The sequence below is a fragment of the Pagrus pagrus genome (genome assembly GCF_965226575.1).
Source record: "Pagrus pagrus genome assembly, chromosome: 19".
NCBI classification, from domain to species: domain Eukaryota; kingdom Metazoa; phylum Chordata; class Actinopteri; order Spariformes; family Sparidae; genus Pagrus; species Pagrus pagrus.
The window spans coordinates 5,858,378-5,877,271 of NC_140203.1; the positions used below are offsets into that span (position 1 = coordinate 5,858,378).

The 18,894-nt window shown below is 41.1% G+C and overlaps 1 protein-coding gene across 1 annotated transcript; it reads right to left on the reverse strand.

The window, feature by feature from the left end:
• Nucleotides 1-7,561: 7,561 nt before the first annotated feature.
• c9 (complement component 9) lies at nt 7,562-12,494 on the reverse strand. The gene is made up of 11 exons (XM_084382532.1): nt 12,413-12,494; nt 12,212-12,302; nt 11,041-11,191; nt 10,813-10,954; nt 10,371-10,509; nt 10,060-10,281; nt 9,670-9,910; nt 9,451-9,579; nt 9,085-9,260; nt 7,903-8,140; nt 7,562-7,805 (listed from the first exon to the last, which is right to left on the reverse strand). Exons 1-11 carry the CDS (start codon nt 12,484-12,486, stop codon nt 7,648-7,650), a joined length of 1,761 nt encoding a protein of 586 aa, XP_084238658.1. The 5' UTR covers nt 12,487-12,494; the 3' UTR covers nt 7,562-7,647.
• Between the last annotated feature and the right edge of the window lie 6,400 nt (nt 12,495-18,894).

Here is an 18,894-nt window from a genome sequence, read left to right on the forward strand (position 1 = left end):
GGGTCCACAGCCAAAATACTTCCTCTTTAGACAAAATTATTCTGGCATTCTTTGATTGAGATGCATAATTTAAGTCATAAGTTTGATTACATTAGAGTTTATTGGCCTTTAAACAATCCAAACAATCCAAAAACCTGCTTCAGTAAATGACAAACAGGTGACTTTTTGACAGTTTTGACAGTTGAAAGCTCAGTAGACTTTTATTGTCGTCAATCATGCAGTACATGTCTCGAGGGGTGATGACAGAAAGAAAAACTAGCCACAAATGAGCTCAAAGTTTGTTGATTTTCTTCAGAGGACACAATGCTGCGGCTTATCAGGTTTTATGCTTTCTGTTTTCAGTGTATCAAGCAATCTTTAATCAGTGATAGCAGTGATGGTACATGTGTCTGTTTACATGCCTGAGACTCATGTTATGAGTCAGTCAGCTACTTACAAAAAAGCTGGCGTCCCCTCCTTCACTTGTGATAATGGGCCTTGAAACCATTGAGGGCAGCCATGTTGCTTTTCAAGGAGAAGAGATGGGCCCTCCAGCCCATTGATTGGAGGAGAAGTCGAGTGGCACCTCTATTATGGAGATGCAAAATACACAATGGTGCAGCGGCACAATGCAGGGGGCACTTCATTCACTCTTCTCCTCTTGTCACCCCCTTTTCAGGGAGTGGGGGGAGCATGAGGAGACAGCTATCCCAGAGAAGACAGAGGAGTTATGTGAGAAAGTTCAGCTTTACTGCTCATAGTCAAACTCCTGCTGAGACCTTCATTTGTGCCTCAGTCCTCATACTATTAGATGTTTAGCCATCTTCTCTAACTTCTCTCTGAAGCAATGAGGGTAACTTTATCATAGTTTGGCACCCTGTTATAAAAAAAATTACTTAACTCTGAAAAACATAAGCTATCATTAGGCTTTAAACTGTTTTTTCAAGAAAAAGCAAAATAATAAATCCAGCAATGGCAGCGATTGTTAAAAAATACCAACAAAGTGATGTGGCGGAGGCATTACTGGGCCTTTGTTATGAGAAGCAAAAGCCTGCCACTGTCACTTTAAGAGAGCAGGCCCCCCCCGCTCCAACCATTAATAATTGTAATGCCTTTTTATTATTGTTGAGGATAATGAAGGGATGAGAATCATACGGGGGCCCCAGACCATACTTTGCCCTGAAATGTTTTCAATTAACTTTTGGCACCAGAGGAAAAATAGGAATGTAGTGTTTTTTTCCCATGCCAAAGCAGAAAAGAGTCAACGGGGGCCTTTGGTGCAGGGACCAGAACATCATTAAAATTGCCTCATCATAACTCAAACTGTTGCTCGGAACAACCTCCCCTCTGCCCCGCCCCGAGGCCTTCGTCCTCCTGGTTACACTAAGGAAAAGAAAACAGGCGGCCTGACGTTAGCTTGACTTTGCAGACGATAATCAATCGGAGCAGTGATGTATTTTTTCTTATATTATTCTTTGTATTTGTACCTGGCTACTGCCACAACGTGTACATAATACGTCATTATATCATGCATGTGGATGAACGTCAAAAAATACAACATATGTTCGTAAAGGGCTTGATGTCAGTTTAGGACAGCGGCAATGAAAGATCTCCCTCCCTCTTCAAGTCTCAGTGGAACTTTGCGCAACATTTCAAAAGCTGCTCGGCCGCCAGACTGACTTTTTTTTTCTGTCGAGCCTATTTTGAAACTCCTGGACTAAGGCGAACTGTTTCTAATTCAGTGTCCGCCTCATGTGGACCCAGAGTGAGATGGATCAAAAATAGTTTGAAACAGAGAAAGATGGGAAAACCTTTCAGAGAGCCACTGAATGGACCTTGTGGTGAGATTGTTTTCTCAACTTATATTAAAAGTGCAGCTCTCCTCCCTGTGAGAACCAGTTCAAAGTAGCACAGTGGAGTGAGGCTTCTCTGGGGTCGATACGATAGGCAGAATGTTACTTTTATGCTTATAGCAGGCTAATAATCGAATTAATATTGCAGGCGTCATGATCATATGGTCTTTGGATTTCTAGCTTGTGCTCAAACAAGCTGCTAAAGCAATTAATTGATTAGCAATTAACAATTTCAAGACATCCCCTGAGGCTCAACAAATTTGTCATAAGCCTTTTTATCTGTTTTCTGAATGTGATATGTTTTTATACTTTTTAACTACTTAAAAAACATCATCGAATATTTGTTAATGAGATTATTATTATTTTTCCTATATTCTATATTCTCCTATATTTCCACATTCCTATATATTTGGCTTCTGTGATACACAAACTATTACATCCATTGCAAGTCAGAAGTAGGAATTTCCGAGTCGGTATGTCCGACTTCCAGTCTAAAAGCGCTTCAGTACATTTGGTCGGAAAAACATGGACGCTTGCTGCAAACGGGTGTCTGAATGGCAAGTCTGCGAACTTCACAAGCAAGCAAGCAGAGGCGTCCATGATCCCTAGGCTGTCTTAAGAGTTACTTCAAGTTGGCCACTTAATAACTGTTTGACAATGTTAAAGTGTTTATTTTTTCAAAAAATTAAATGGATATGAAAACACACACTGACATGAATCCAACATTTTATTAGCAAAGATTCATTTGTAAAGAAAAAAAACATGATTGATTCACACAACACTGATGATAGTGCTGATACAATCATGGGAGCAAGCTGACCTACCATATATGCCAAATCACTGTGTGTGCTAGTGAGCAACCTACTTATTATTGAAGCGTATTGGCCAGTTGTCTGTATTACTGTCCCAGATGTGTGGACATTCCTTTAATCCACAATGGATCGTTACCAAGAACGTGTCAAACTGTGATGGTTTGCTCTCGAGCAGCTGCTTTGGATGTGAAGGGCTCTGCCGGTCAAATTAGCGATAACACGCAATATGATACGTCTGCTTAGACTTTCAAAATAAAGCTTGCTGAGGGTTCACATACAGTGACATTTGAAGTGGTTTGGTTAGGTTTAGGAAAAGATCATATGTTACCTCATTTACGTACGTTAACTTACTTCGGTGACATAACTTAAAAACAATTCACTCTTAATTCTTGGTCACAGACAGGACACAAACCCTCGTCTTTGTGGGTAAAGTCCAGAGAATAATCCGTCCCCTGACTCGGACTTTCTCGCACGAGAGGGGCGCTTCAAGAGGTGGAAGCTACAGGGGTTACTGCAGTGTCAAAATTGGTTGCGTAAGGCCGCTGACCGGGCTGCTGTATTCGATATGTTGGGAGTGAGGACGGACTGCTATCAGCTAAATCCAAATTGAGTCCTTGGCCTTAAAAACGTTGAAGACCCTGTTATGTAATCACTTAAAGTGAGACTATAACTTTGACAGAACAGCGATCACTTTGACACTGATGCTGAATTTCCTGTCATTTTCCAAAAGAACCATTAAAATGTCAACCTGTGAGATGTTAAAACACAGTTAAACATGAGCTGTAGAGTTGTCATAAAGTCAGCAAACCCATTTAGTAATGTCAGTAATGTTATGCAGCAAAGTTAGCTGGCATTAGCCGCCACAAGCTACTGCTCATACCAGACCATGTCAGGCTGTAGCAGCGAGACGTCTGAGTATACAGAATTAAGCAAGGCTGAGTTTTATTGCTTGTGAATCCAACTTTGATTGTCTAAAAAGGAGTTTTGTGTCATTTTCTTTTTTTCAAAACTCTAACATGTTGCAAGATTTGGGTTGCTTTTCCATTTTGACCAAAAATAAACAAACTTAGCCAAAGCAAAGTGAAGTGAATAAACCCCAGTGACCCACGGTAATTGGAGGTTAGGGGGTGGACTTGAGGAAGGCAGTACCCTGGGCTTTTAGAGAGGTGGGAAAGGTGGAGGAGGGGTTGATTTATGATTGAGGGTGAATGGGGGGAAGGGTCTGGTATGGGAGAGAGGGGCTGCGCTGGGTTGAATGTCAGGGATTTCAAGCCTCTGTGAATTATGATGCAAAGAGGGAATATTTAATCAGCCAATCAGGGAGGTTTCCTCTATCTGCCACGGCTGTATATGAATTGTCCCTTTAGTTGCCTCCCCTGATTCCCTCCTGCAGCCCAGCCAAAGAGCAGTGGTGCAAGGTTTTAGGGAGTGAGAGGAGAACAGGAGGAGTGGGGGGGACCACAAAACATAGCTGACAAGGGGCATAACTTCATTTCCACGGTGCTGGGACAGCTGTGTGGAGTAATCTGCCGTAGCAGCCCTCTAAAACTTCAATGCCTTTAGTGACCCGGGGAAGTGGGGAGGGGGCAACTCCAACTGTGTCCAGGCGTTTAGGAGTGCGAGGGGGCTCCTTTCACACCCTTCTAAGGGCTTTTGTTAAAAAAAAAATATCCCTTACCTCTTTTCCACTGAAAGCACGGACTATATGTTTATGAGATGAGACAACAATGGCTCACGTTTGAAAGCAAACTCAGAATTAATTTTCTAGCTTTTTGTTACGTGCAAAGTGAAGGATTCTGGGATTTAAGTAAAGTTTTTGTGAAGTAAAAAGGAACTGCGTGTTTTCTGTTTGCCAACTTTTTTTTTTTAAACTAGCTTGATAAGCTTTTTTTTTTTTTTTAAAAGTAAGTAGAATACCTTTAATGTTTAAAACGAGATGCAGGTTTTTGCATTGGCTATGAAGTTTCAACTCAGAGCATCAAGTGCAAAATGAAAGTCGTCATTTGAGCTTTAAATGTTCACCTGTTACTCAGTTTATAGTGCGAGTAAATATTAGTAAAAACAAAGAAAAAAGAAAATTGGGCAGTCTATCGATGAGGAGGGGTTCATTATTTTGTGCTAACGGTTCTGTTGAGGACTGAAGAAAGAACAAAACATTTTCGACTAAGATAATGGCCTGAGGCTGGGTTGCTGTCCGGAGTGAATGGGGTCTCCCCGGAGCTCAATAAGGTCCCAAAGTTTTACTCCATTATGCTGACATCCTAAAGGCCAGGGGGTACCACCCCCAGTGGTTACCTCTCAAGTATGCATTCATCACCCCCCGCTACACACACACACACACACACACACACACACACACTTCTCTCTATTTAAGTGACGACAGGAGGCAATATTCACAGAAAGCCTACTGAGAGAGGAAGAAGAAGTAATAAATAAAATCAACCCAGAAGGACCAAAGCTGCTCAGGTCATTTAAAACGAATCCGCTACACAAGTCACTAAACTATATTCAAGACTGACATTCAGATGTGGAAGGTGCTGTTCACTGGTTTCCTTGTGTCTTGTTAATCTTACAAGGAATTTGACATGGGAATTAAAACCTGAACATGTGGAGAAACAATATTGTCACGTGACCGGCTTTTTTCACATCTGTATTAGAATTTCCACATGTTCATACGGCTGACTTTTTTTCACACGTGGGAGCAAAACACGGCACATTAAATCACTTAAAAAATGTGCTTGTGAAGTCCACATTGTGGTGTGTCACATGTGAACCGGACGTCTCCCAAGTCATTGGCTTTTTCACATATCAATGAAAATTTCCACATGTGGAATTCATATATTATTGTGTGAAATACATACATTTTTATGTGATTGGCTTTCTGTAAAGGGTTTTAAAAACATATTTGGGGCTCATAATAAGCTATTTGCTTTATCCATTGTTTGACAAGTTCCCTAAGTAACCAAAGAGTTCACTCCAGAAAAGGTCTCATCTCAACGAGGCTGAAGGAAATACTGACTGTAAGCAATTTTCCATTTTTTTCCCCTTATAGGTGTGTGCACATTCATCAAGACTGTGCAAGGTTGTAGCAGTACTCTCACTGCTGTTTGCTTAACAAGGCCTTCTCTGACACGAGGATCTTCAGTCATGCTTGAATTGTTGACGCTGAATGACTGCACTGTGAGCTTTAATCCATGAGCAAACATGGGAATCAAAGGCTGTTAAGCTAAGCAAACAAGACAGTCAACCTTTTTGCCAATTTTGAGATCAAATAGCCTAATATTTGTTATTTCTCTTTCCATTTGACTGCATAAAGTGTGGATGTAGCCACCGTGTCATTCTTTCTAATGGCCAGAAGAGGGCGCCTGCACTGGTCTCAAAATAGGTCAGGATTGTGTGCAATCTTATGAGACAATGACCTTACTACTCACTTGATTTGTTGAACAGTTTCCTGATGAGTTTATGGTCTCAATCACAATATATCATGATGATCATTTCGTAAAGTATGGTCACATGTAGAGTGAAAATAGACGATAAAGCAGGATATGCTTTACTGCATGGCTACCTTTAGATTGACAAGTTACTACCACCGCGTGTCCTCAGGTTCTCACTCAGATCCAGTCAGGATATCATCCACAGCTCCACCCTCTCATCCAAATATGGCCAATTCAGACACCAAGATGGCGACAGCCGTAATGCCAAACTCGATGGATCAATGCATGGCGTCACAGAGTTCATACACTTGAACTTTCCAAGTAAATCCAAGACTTTCACACACAGTAAATACTTTGTATTTTCATTCTTTGGAGCTCTAACAGTTGCTTGAGGACAGTTAAACAGAGAAAGACACACTTTTGGCCACTGTTTGGGTTGAGGACTGAAGTAAAAACAGCACTAAACTAGGAAAAAAGACACCAAAGAAAAAGAACATTCTGAATTATTATTAGACATATTTCGCAGTCGAATAACTCACATGATTTTCCCCCTCACGTGTTAACCGTCAAAGAACTACAGTTTATTGGAAGCAGATGTGCATAGTTTGTATTTGATGAATTCTTTCTGCATTGGTACTGATGGACAACCTCGTCTCCAGTGTGAAAGAAAACACTGTATATATCACTGCTGCTTTTGTTCCCACTTGAGTTGGGAAGCATCTTCAACAGAAAACTAAACTTAAAAGTTATGAGTTAATGCACATGTCAAACCTGAGGTCTCAGGAACTGTAAACGTCAACTGAGAAAACTAGAATGCGTATATAACGCCTTCCTTTATGCCGTGTTTATGTCCAACACCTTAATCTCTGGCTGTCCTCTGTCAGGTCTCTCTCCATCCTGCTTCCACTCATCTGGTTCTCATTTGCACAGCACAGCCAGCTGGAATGTGTCCGCGCTTTTAAAGATGAGTTATTTGCCCATTAATACATACTTCGGCACAACACTATTTTAAGCGAACTAAAGTGGAGGGCGAGTGTTGTTTGTAGTCGAAAAGCCAAAGTTCTTTTGGACAGAGAAGTAAGACTGATTAATGATTAAATAGGCCGTGCTCTTTTGTTCGGTCCAGGGTGCTGCGGGCTGTGAAAGACAACACAGGCTTTTGACTGGAAACGGTTTTGAAGAGCTGCTTTTAATAAGATGTACTGCTGTATCACGATGGAAATGAAAACAACATGCAGGGATCAGATACTTAGGTCAGCAAAGTGAACGGTGGGGGACCGTGGCACCACATCTTTATTGCTATGCTATGTTTGATACTTGTTTCATTTGTTGAAGACTTGTGTGCTTTGGTACAACGGCTCCTTTAACTCTCACAGAAATGACTTTCTACTAAATCTATGATACAATTGATGCTTTATACTCCAATCCCACATATTCAAATCACACATGTACCCAAAATAATCTCTCTATAATAATAATCTACTCACAAAAACAGTGTTATGAAGTGCATTATCCATTATTAACCTCAAGATGGCTCTGCTCTCCTAACTAGGCATGTCATTTATCTGCCTAGCAGTATTCTTCACTTGTCGTGCTGCCTCTGCACGCAGCCCCAGCGAGCCCGTCTGTGTTACAGCCGCGTGTCCTGGAGTGTTTCCCTCCCGCACAGCTGGACCATCCAGACCAGCACGACCAGTTACCTTCCTGGTTAACGGACGGTCTCGTACCTGCAAAACATTGTCCAAATTGACACATCGGAGAAAAATTAGCTTTGGCCTTGTTGTGGATGTTGTGATTTATCTTACACCCCGATGTCAATCTTACCTGCTCCGGGTCTTGCTTTGTCACCCTTGAAATTCTGGCAGCCCAGGCCTTCAAACAGGTGAGGACACATGCAGATACACTCTCCATCCAGCAGAGTGAGCGTGCCTCCGTTGTGACACGGCTTACACTTGCACAAGTTGTACTCTGCCACATAGTCTGTTGTGGCCTGCTTCAGGTTAGATATCCTGGTGTTAGCGTCCGGCATCCCCAGTGGAATTAGAGTATAGATGGGCTGTGGCTGTCAGAAACAACAGAATACGTACAACGTTTCACTTTCTGGAATAATATCACAGCATTTTTCATTTTGCTTGTGTCGTAGAATAACCTGTTGCCCTGGCACCTTCAGACGCTCTTTTTGCCACTCTGGGCAGGTTTAATATGTATGAATTTAAGTTTTATACATTCAAGTTTTCATCTTAAGAGGCAAGAGTCCGATTGTAAACTTCAACAACACTCCCCCTGGTGCAGAATTATCAAATACGATTGCTCACTGCACAGCTAACGGAGCTTAATAGCTCAAAGCAGCTACAGTTAGCAGTAGTTAGAGGTCACTCTGGTGATATGCTGCCCCCTGTTTGTCTGGAGTATGAATTCGACAGGTGGCCAATCTTACATATTGCACCTTTAAGAGCCTACAGACATGGTAGCTGTTCTGTGAGGCTGAATGTAGGCACAGCAGTGCTACAAAACTAACACTAGCATGTTTATACATATGCTAATGTGCTGATATTTAGCCATTTTTTACCTTGTTAACCATTTTTAATGAGCATGTTAGCATGCTAACATTTGATAACTAGCTAACATTTGATAACTAACTAAAACAAAGGCCAGTGGGAATGTCATTAGTTTTGCAGGTAGTACCATTTGGTAAAATATTGAATAATCCATCAAATAAAAACCACTAAAAACATCAAATGTCAACCTCATAATTCGACTAGAAGAAAATTCAGAAGATCTAAGTGAAAGCTTTGACCTGCTGGTGGCACTAAAATAAAGGTCACAGGATCAATAGAGTCAGTAAGAATGAACATTAATAAAAAAGGTGTTAAAATATTTTAAAAATATATAAATCTGGACCAAAGTCGACCACCGACAGAGAGTTTGGCATTTCCATCCTTCCGAAAAACATCACAGTGCAACGCCTTTAATTATGTTGTCACAGCTTCTCTGTTCAAATCCTACCTCACTTTTAATCAGCGCGGGGGCGTCAGCGATGGTCCGGGCCCAGTTCTGATACGTAGCGACGTCCATCACTCCTTCAGCGTTTAATTTTGCCCTCATAGCAGCGGCACTTCCTAGAGTACCTCCTCTGACTGACGTCATCACCTTGTCCACCACTGCTTTTCCTTCGCGTTCATCTGTGTCGCAACAAGTTGTAAAGTTAACATTATCCTCGCATTCAACCTTGACATCAGCCATTAGAGGAAAATGGCCGCCGTGTGACTGTGGTCAATGTCCTACAAAGTAGTCATGCTATGAAGGAATTGTTTCATGGCCAGTATGGGGAAGAGGAGTGAAGTGTGATCAGGTGAGACAGGGAAAGCTTACCAGTGGATTTTTTTGTTACAGCATCACAGTTTTCAGGTTTCAGGTGTGCGTTTCCATCACCAGCCTCACCACCAAAATTTACCGTGATGCCTATTTTGATGCATTCTTGAACCTGTCTATCCGTGATATCTGCAAGAATCATGAAGAACAGAAGGTGAGTGAATGAAAACTTTCGAGAATGACGAGAAACGATTTTTGGAAAGACGGGGGTACGCGTACTTTTCTGTTTGATGGTGTCCTGGTTGAGAACATAGATCAACTCGTATTCACCGCCAGACAACCCGTTTTTGGTGTAGTGTGTACCGTAGTCCTCCAGGAAGGCAAAATAAATACCCTTCTCATACTGCAGAGGCAAAGACTTGATGTGCTCTAGAAATTCCTCGGCCACTCGGAGGTCACGGGAGCGCAGTCTGTAGCCGCTCAGCTCCACTCTGCCCTTCACCCGCATAAAGCTCTTGTTCTGAGAGAAGTTACAACAAAAGATTTCTATATTTTGAGACAGTATTGGTTACGCAGTTTGGTTATTTTGAGTTAAGTTAATTTTGCTGTGTGAGCTATGATCTATGCATACATTGCAATGTGAATTACTTGCCACTGGCTGACATTTACCTTGATGGTGGTGTACTCCGAGAACTCCTTAATCATTGTTTTCTTCTCATATTCAAGCCCTACATCCGCAGACGCCGTCTTCTCAGACATGGATTCCTCAGTTTTACTAAATTTGAAGGAAAGTCCGGCGTCGACTTTGAAACTCATCTCTTTCAATATTTCCCTCAGGAGGCTGTGTGTGTCTTCATAGATTTCTCTGGAAGTGGTTTCTTCCACACGAGTCTGGAAAGGCATGAGGCCAAGGTGTTAAGGGATGACAGGATTTTTTTGAGAAACCTCTGGTAAAAATAGGACAAAAGGTTCTGGCTAACCTCATATCTGAACACACCGACGTTCCAGGGGATCCTCTCCATGTTCCCATTGTTCGGATTTCTAACACGGTCACACATCCCGTTGAAGTAATCGTTGTGGAAGGGGTTCATTCGAGGAGCTGAGCCCAAGATGTTGATTCTGGTGCACGGACACAGTGGACACTTTTAAGACGATATACAGTAGTACGCCTATTTAGCCAAAACTGAAAGATTTGAAAAGTACTTGAGTATTTTAAGTGACTAGAAATCGATCAATTCATTTTCGTTCATACAACTTAAGTGTAATAGTCTACTTTTGTAAATGAGAAAGTATCTACTTGGATTCAATTTTGTCACATATTGTCACCATAAATGTGATGATGTGCCATCCTGATTTGACTACTGTAACATAAAGCCTCCATTTCACTTCCATATTATTTTATCTTTAAATTACAAAAATTACCCATATCCTGCTGTCCTGCTTTGCTCATTGGTGTCCAGGACTGGCGTTACACAGGGTTTTCGGTCAGGCTCACAGTCCTCATCGGATCCGTCTTCGCAGTCGTAGTCCGCGTTGCACTTTAATCTCCTTTTGATGCAAGAACCTGTGCAAAAGATGGGTGTTAAACTGGAAAGGCCTCAGATAATAAAGGGAAAAGTTTCCTGTAGGGTAATTTAAAAAATTAACTACCTGACTCGCACTGGAACTCGGAGTCGGAGCACTGCTCGGGAGGCGGTCGCACACATGTTGCATTCGTTTGGCAGAACTCGCTCTGCCCTATTGGGTCGATGCAGGCCTGGCCACTAAACTGGCCAAACACCTCTACACTCCGAGAACGCCTCTGAGGGTCACAAACGAAAACACAATGTAAAGCATATACACTCTTTGACAAAGGAATACAACAATAATAACAAAGAGTAAAGTTAATAACAAGCAGGGTTCGAATTCGAAATGTGTGACAGATATATTAGTAAAACAACAAAAAAAAGAAATTTATGATTGTCTGACTTTTCATAAAATGTTAAAAGAACTTTTAGATATTATAAAGTTAGCTACCTTTTAGCGGGATCTGGTGTTACTTTTGTCTGTCAGCTAAGATTAGATTTAGCTACTGCCCATTTAATGGTAGCTATAGAAAAAACTGAATTACTAATTTAAAATTTTTTTTTTTTTAAAGTTTTCAAAAATTTGCTTAGCTTAGGCTTTGTTACCGGATAGCCATAATTAGCTGGAGTGCAGTTACTGCAGTTTGGCTTTTTCTAGATGTTACTAATTTACATTCTGTATATTTTTAACCCAAAATTGCAAATTTTAGCTAACTCAATTTTGGTCAAATATGTCAGCTATTAAGTACTGGGGGGCATTATTCCTGCTTTGCTAAAGTTAAGCAAGCTACCTCTTATCAGGATCTGGTGTTAGCCAGTTTCGCTACTGCCCTTTTTATGTGGCAGTCTCTGGTATAGTAAAAGCTCAATTATAAAGTTGCCGCATCAAAATAGATGTTTCAATCATAGGATAGGAGAAAGTGGCTGAATTAATTTTCCACTTTTTCCTGTAAACTAAGCTCATAAAATTAATTAGCTAAGGCGACGTTACCAGCTGGCCGTAACTAGCCAGAGTGCAGTCACACTGTGGTTTTTACCTCTGTTTTCTAAATCTTACTTTAGGCTTCATCCTGTGGCTATTTTTTTCTGCCCAAAATTAAAAATGTTGTATGACATAATACCTGTTTGATGAAGAGATGTCAGGAAGTGAGATTTTGGTCATATTTAGCTAGTATGGTGTCATGATTAGACTAAGTTGAAAATAAAGTTTTGCAGTAAATGGCGTTGACTGCAATTTTTATTAAACCGTGACTCACTCGGGAGTTTGTGCAAGGATCACATGGACGCCACTCTGACCATTGGCCCCAAGCACAATTTACCGCTGGTGGATCAGGAAGTTCGACTCCCCTGAAATAGACATAGGCCTATTTAATAATGCAACTCTTCGTATCATACAAAATCAGTGGATAAAAACAACACCCTTGCTGTCGTTTAAATGAAATAGGAAATATACATACATTCCTTCTCCAAAAAGCACCAAAGTTAGACACAGGGCACAGAAGCCCAGCTGGAGAGCAACCTCAATCCTCATGATGGACCTCAGAAGAGACAAGTGGTGTTGTGTGTCTGCCCTGATCTCAGTCTTTTAAGCTGCCTCTCTGTCAATTATTATCAAACTGCAAATGGACCATGTTGTGCTCATCAGTCAATAGGTTGGATTTTAGGCACAGCAATGTTGATTCAGCGCTCGGAAATTCCCACATTTTTAACATCTTGCTCATCCAGCCATTATTACTTTGTTCTCTGGTGTGAGCAAAGGCTCTCATAATAATGATAAGTAATGATGATTGAAGTGATGATTCATTTCTTCTCATCGTCTCTGCAAAACTGTTATACCGACTGTTAAAAGAAGAAAATGGATGAAACTATTCTTAAACTACTTCTCTGAAACCACAAAAGTGACAAATGTGAAACCATGTTCAAGATTTAATATTATTGCACATTGTGGAATTTTATTTTTAAGCATTTCTTGCTATTAGTTTGAATAGTTGTCATAGTGAACCATGGCCACTGCAATATAGACAAGAGAGGATGTACCTTTTTGACACAGCAACACGAGGAAGCAAACGATAACAACAACAAAAGTAGCAGCACAAGAGCAGGAAACGTACCACGAGGAAAATCAAGTGGAATAAAATACAAATATACTCTAATAAATAAGATAAAATAGAATAGAAATGCTGTATACGCTAGATGGTACATGCATATACAGTATATATATGTGCAGTGTGCAAAAAAATCTGAGATATGCATACACCCAGACAGACTGTTCGTATATACATGTGTACAATTTTCATTAAGTAGTTTAAGATATGAGTCTTAGTGGATTAGGAGGTACTGGGTGCTTACATATTGTTGTAATGTTGAGTTTATATTGTCATTTTATTGTGTTTTGTTTTAAATTTTAAGTGTTACTTGGAGACAACATGTTGATTTTTGTGCGTACCCCGATTATGCAATCAATCAGACAGGTTTACAGGAAAAGCAGAGCAAATATTTAAAGAGGCAGCTGTAATACATTGACGAAACACGTCCACGGTACATTCAGGTCACCGTCTGAGATTGGGAAACTGAAGGGATGCAGAATTCAACCTCACACACACACACACACACACTCGCTGTGACTGTCAAAATAAAAGATTTTTCTAAGACCGTCATTTGTGGCGATAGGGTTCCCACCAGTTTGTGAACTGAAGTGCACCCCTTTGTCCACAAGATGGCAACATCGAACAGATAACAGCAACAACAGAAGCTTTTAGTGCACACCGCTCATGTATAGGGTGAAGGAACACACCAGTATAGGCAGCTTATATGCACACTTTTTTCCTCTGACATGTCAAGACTGTTTCCTATTATTCATATAGTAAAACAAGCCTTGCACAATGCACAGGAAGTTTTAAACCGTTGCACCTAATGATCTGTCATGTGATCTGAGAGGCTTTTGCTGACTCTGCAGTACTTTGTTCTTCAAAAGGAGGGAGTGCAGTGTGTATGAAAAAAAGAGGAATACAAAACACTTCTCTGTGTGGAGAGATGAAATCAGTGGTGATTTTAAAAGCTATTAGGGTTGTGATCAAACCAGCTAATAATTCATGATCAGGTGAATCATTATTCAGGGACTCAGAGGTTTGACAGCATTGAGAGGCTGACCATAATCTGCTTTTATCCATCCCAGAGAGTACAACTGATGTTAAATTCTCTTATTCAGCATGACGAGTATTTTCTGCTGACTTAAACAAACACAGTTGGACTATTCCCCGATGTCTCCAAAGTCAATCTGGGGGCTGCCCTGTCCTGGTTCTTTCCCTGTATCTGCAGGCAGAGCTGGGGTAGTGTAGGGGCTATGTGGTCATGGCCCGCTGGAGAGGCACAAATATGTGCTTAGGTCACCACTTTTATGAGGTTCGGCAGTTTCCTCCCAGCTTTCTCAGGAAACCAGAGGGTAGGTAAGGTGCTTGGCCAATATTTCTCCTGACTAGAAAGACTTCCTGTTTTTAGGGGAGGGGGGCGGGCGTTGGAGCTGTGTGGAAACACTTGTGGAACAGCCTACAGCTTCTTACTGTAATCGACACACGACATCTTATAGAATTTGTCATCATGTGCGACAGAATATGATGGCGTTGCTCGCTCTGCTGCTTTGTGTTATATTTTTAGACTGAAATGGTTCCAGAGCAGTGAAGGCAGTCGAGAGTTAAAAGGACAGCGAGGATAAAATCTAAGACTACCTCAATTATGGACTGGAGATAAGTAGCTATCTTAGGTTCTGGTTGTGGCTGCAGCCGGTTCCAGGATTCACGCCCTAAATGCTTGATGTTTGGATTGTGGCCTTCCTGTCATAAACTGGCAAGGACACTTCCCATTAGATTGTCCCTGTCAGCATTCATATCATAAAAATAAATCCTCTAATGTGTATGTGCTGACTTGGGCCATCTGTAGTCTGGATACTTTTCCTTTTCAACAGAAAGGTTCACTTGTGGTATCCAACACGTCCTCCTGTGTGCAAGTGTGCAGTTGCACTGGGTGCGACAGTGATCCAAACAGACAATGAATCACATTCAGAGGAACAGGGAACCATCATTTTAACGCAACGTCATCAGACAGTGATGCTGGACACGTCATTGACGGGAAAGGTTAGCGACATCTTACGCCAGAAAACATATTGTTGCAATCCCTGATTTTACGACATACAATGTATGAACGTCATATGTCAGATGTGATGGCTCTTCATTTCTATCTGGATGTTTTCATGATGGACAGTTGATGATGTTAAATGTTTGATCAGAGGTTGTGAAAAAGATCAGGCCAGCGTTTGGTGACTGAAAGGGAAAAAAGACCCTCAGCTAGTCAGTAATCTGGCTTGTGAGGGGCTCATCTCCTGGAAACCAGCTTCTGTCAGCAGAACACAAGATACAAAAGCAGGAAGGACATCCTTCCTCTGTCCCTTTCTCTCTCTCTCTCTCTCTCTCTCTCTCTCTCTTATTTTTCAGCTCTGACCTCAAACATGCAGTAAACTGTGAAGTGTACGACTCTTTAATATCAGGCAACGTAATTTGTTTTTTGTTTGCCCGGCAATCATCTGTTTGCAGAACTATATACAGTGCATGATCTGTGTATGAGCAGGATCAGGGTTGACTCAGTAGGTTTAGATGTGATTATTACATATGGCTGTTGTGCACGGTTAGCTTTGCAGCAAGATAACTGATTTTCTTTTCATCTATGCTGTATGTGACTCCTTAAACATCTCGAAAAATGAAATGAAGTTCAATGAGGAAGACTATCTTCTGTTCATTCATTCACAACTCTCTCTCTCCCTCTCTCTCTCTCTCTTACTCTCTCTTTCCCCACTTCTTAATCAGCTGTCTATTGGCTTTTACTCCTTCAGTTAAACCAAACAGATTTTGCCGCATTTAAATCAACTAATCAAGGTTGTCGCCGTCAAACTTTAAAATCTTTTCTCCTCTTAGCTGTCGTTTCAGTGCAAAATCGTGTTGAGTCCACCTCATCACATCCAGATCTTCAGCCACCCTGTTCATCGCCTCACCACCACCAGTGTCTGGCCTCCGTCTGAGGTTTCCTGTTCTACTCAACAGCTTCACCCTCCCTCTTAAAACATAATGGATGTCACAATGCCTCATAGTTCTCATCTGATGTGCACATTGCAATAAATATGTATTCATTCATAAAGAAGTCTGTTCTGATTTAACTAACATCTACAAAATGTGAAGAAGACGTCTATGTCTTTTGTTGCAGAGATATCTACTTAAGTTAGCAGAGCCCCAGCCCATTCTGTACTGCAAGAGGCGATAGTCCAATAAAGCCTCCCGTATATCAGCTTAGCCTTCTTAGTTCAATAAATGAACAAAATAAAGTCACAAAATGTCAAGAGAGGAAATATTCTTACACATGCTGTCCTTATTAAACAGAATAATACGACCATACACCTTCTGAACTCAAGTTTTTCTCTCAGCTGCACGGTTAACTGAGCTAACAAGCTAACAGCAGCTAGTAGCTACAGTCAGAGATGACTACAGCAAAGAGTAGAGTGAGCAGTAGCTCGCGGTTAGCCTGGTGATATGCTTCCCTCTTTATGTTTGGAGTGACCTTTGACAGATCTTACACATCGTTGAGTTTTCAGCTCGGGTTGGACGCCGTTTAATGACCTGGGGACGAGACTCAACAATCAACTGTCTTTCTCTAGGAAGTTACATTTTGTTGCTTTAAAGGGCCAATCAAAAGCAAGTTTTCTCACACATACATCTATTCGTATCTGACCATGCAAATAGTTGTAATTATGAGAGCAGAGATGTTGACATTTCTACTCAAATTCAAACACTTACTGGTGCTTTCATGCAGCTCCAACACCTCTCCCTAAACATCAGTGGTTTGGCATTGATCAGAGCATAAAGAAAAAGATTTATGCTGTTTAACTAAGCTCTAACAGAAACATCATCACACACCAAGAGTGTTGCTAGGCCTTCAGTTGAGCTTTCATTAACCTGCAGTGCTGTGGGGTGTTTATCTTGTGTGTAAGTTAACATCAGTCATGTAAAAGTTGTCTGACATGTAGAAATATAATTGCCATGGGATGCTTCGCCATATTAATAAAAAACACACAATTACAGAAGTGAAACCCAGCAGTGTACAGGAAAGCAGTCACATTGACATCACTACTCGTGTCAGTGCAGATCTCAGTGTTGATGTTTAATCCAGTTTTGTGGCCATACAGCGGGTTTGAATTCCTTTCCCAATAATTTGTCTCTATTTCTTTGTTTTTTGTCTGTTCAAGCAGCTCTGGTTCTTTGTCTTTTTAATTATGGCTATACGAACCACCCTTATCTTCTCTTAATTATCCCAAACAAACATCTATTGATGCCTCTGCAAACATTAAACAAAGCGCTTCCTGTGTGGCTGGAGTTTTTTTTCTTCCTGGGAAAATCATAACTGGCGCTCAGCGCTTAGAACAGCAAATATAAAAACTGTCATTAGCTACACGGCTTAATCACCGCATGGTATCTAAAGCAAAATAGACATTTAAACTGAGGAAGTTGATGACCCGTTTTCAGCCAGCAGTTTACTGTAATTGCAGTAACACTGGTGCATGGCAAAGGAAATGTCTGGTCTTTCGAAAAATTGTGCTGCGTTAGCAACATTGGAGCTTTTCCTCTCTGGTTTGGATTCGTCTTTGCCCTCATTTCTTCTACATTTTATGATATGACGCTCAGTGCGCATAACGTTTAGATGATATGAATGAGCTTTTTAATTTGAAAGCCATACAGTGCTGTGGACCCGCAGTGTTGGCAGGGGGAGGTGGGATATATTCATGGTTTTCCGGTTATCAGTTCAGTTTCTGCCACAAATGCTGAGCAACAAGGAATCCTTCTTCATCTCAGCCAAGTCTTTGCCATTTTTTAACCACTAATAGATAGGCTGTTGTGATTACCAATAACAAGGGAGGTTGCAACTGTACCAATATCTAGACATTACTTAAAGGCCTGGTAGTGGGAATGGAGACCTATTTGGGAGGTCATTATATTAGAAAATTAGAGCTAAAATACCTTTTTTTTGGCCACTTGGGGGCAGCGCAAACAAGCCGTTGAAACAACAATGACATATTAGCAACATGAATGTATTATTTAGACCTGGATACGACAATGACGACGCTTAGTCTTGCTTTCTAAGTTTGTAAAGTTGTCACTCCCAGTCTTGCAGCAAAAAGCATTTCCCCCATTGACCAGCATTATAAGACATGTCTGTAAAACTGTTGACTGGACACTTTGAACTGCAAACAAGGTTAATATACTTTTTGAGCGAATGCGCCAGGTGAGAAATTCTCACTGGAGTGAATAGGCGCCATCTTTGGGTCCAGCAAGTTCTATTTTAAATCTATGGTTAGCAAACAGTTGGTTATTTATGCATCTAGCAGACATGGAGCAACATTAGCATTCATATGGAGTCATGCTTCTGGCCACCTGATGAATGTAGGTCAAATATTCGCTCACCTTTTTACTCTCCACCAACTCCTCCTTTGAGCAGCTACACGCTCCACCATGGTCCCTTGCAGCTCCCTGTTGTTTGATGCTGGACAGGTGGTGTACAGTCGTGAGAATGAACATAAACAGTAAAATTAAGTTGCATTAAAGGAGAAATTTGTAAGATATGGCCAGAATTTTAGTTAAAAACACTGGAAAGACTGAACTTAATTTGTCAACAGAGTGTGAAGTAACTACAAGTAAGCATGCTAACCAGCTAGCCACTGCCCGTCCTGTCTCGTAATGTCATTTTGTACCGGCAAGAGTCCGATAGCCCCTGTAGTTTCAGCTGGGAGATATACGTCAGTTGTTCACGTAATAAATGAACAAAATAAACTCACAAAATGTCAAGAAATGATATACCTAGAGGTCTATTTTCCTTACTTAACAGAAAAATACAACTGCACACC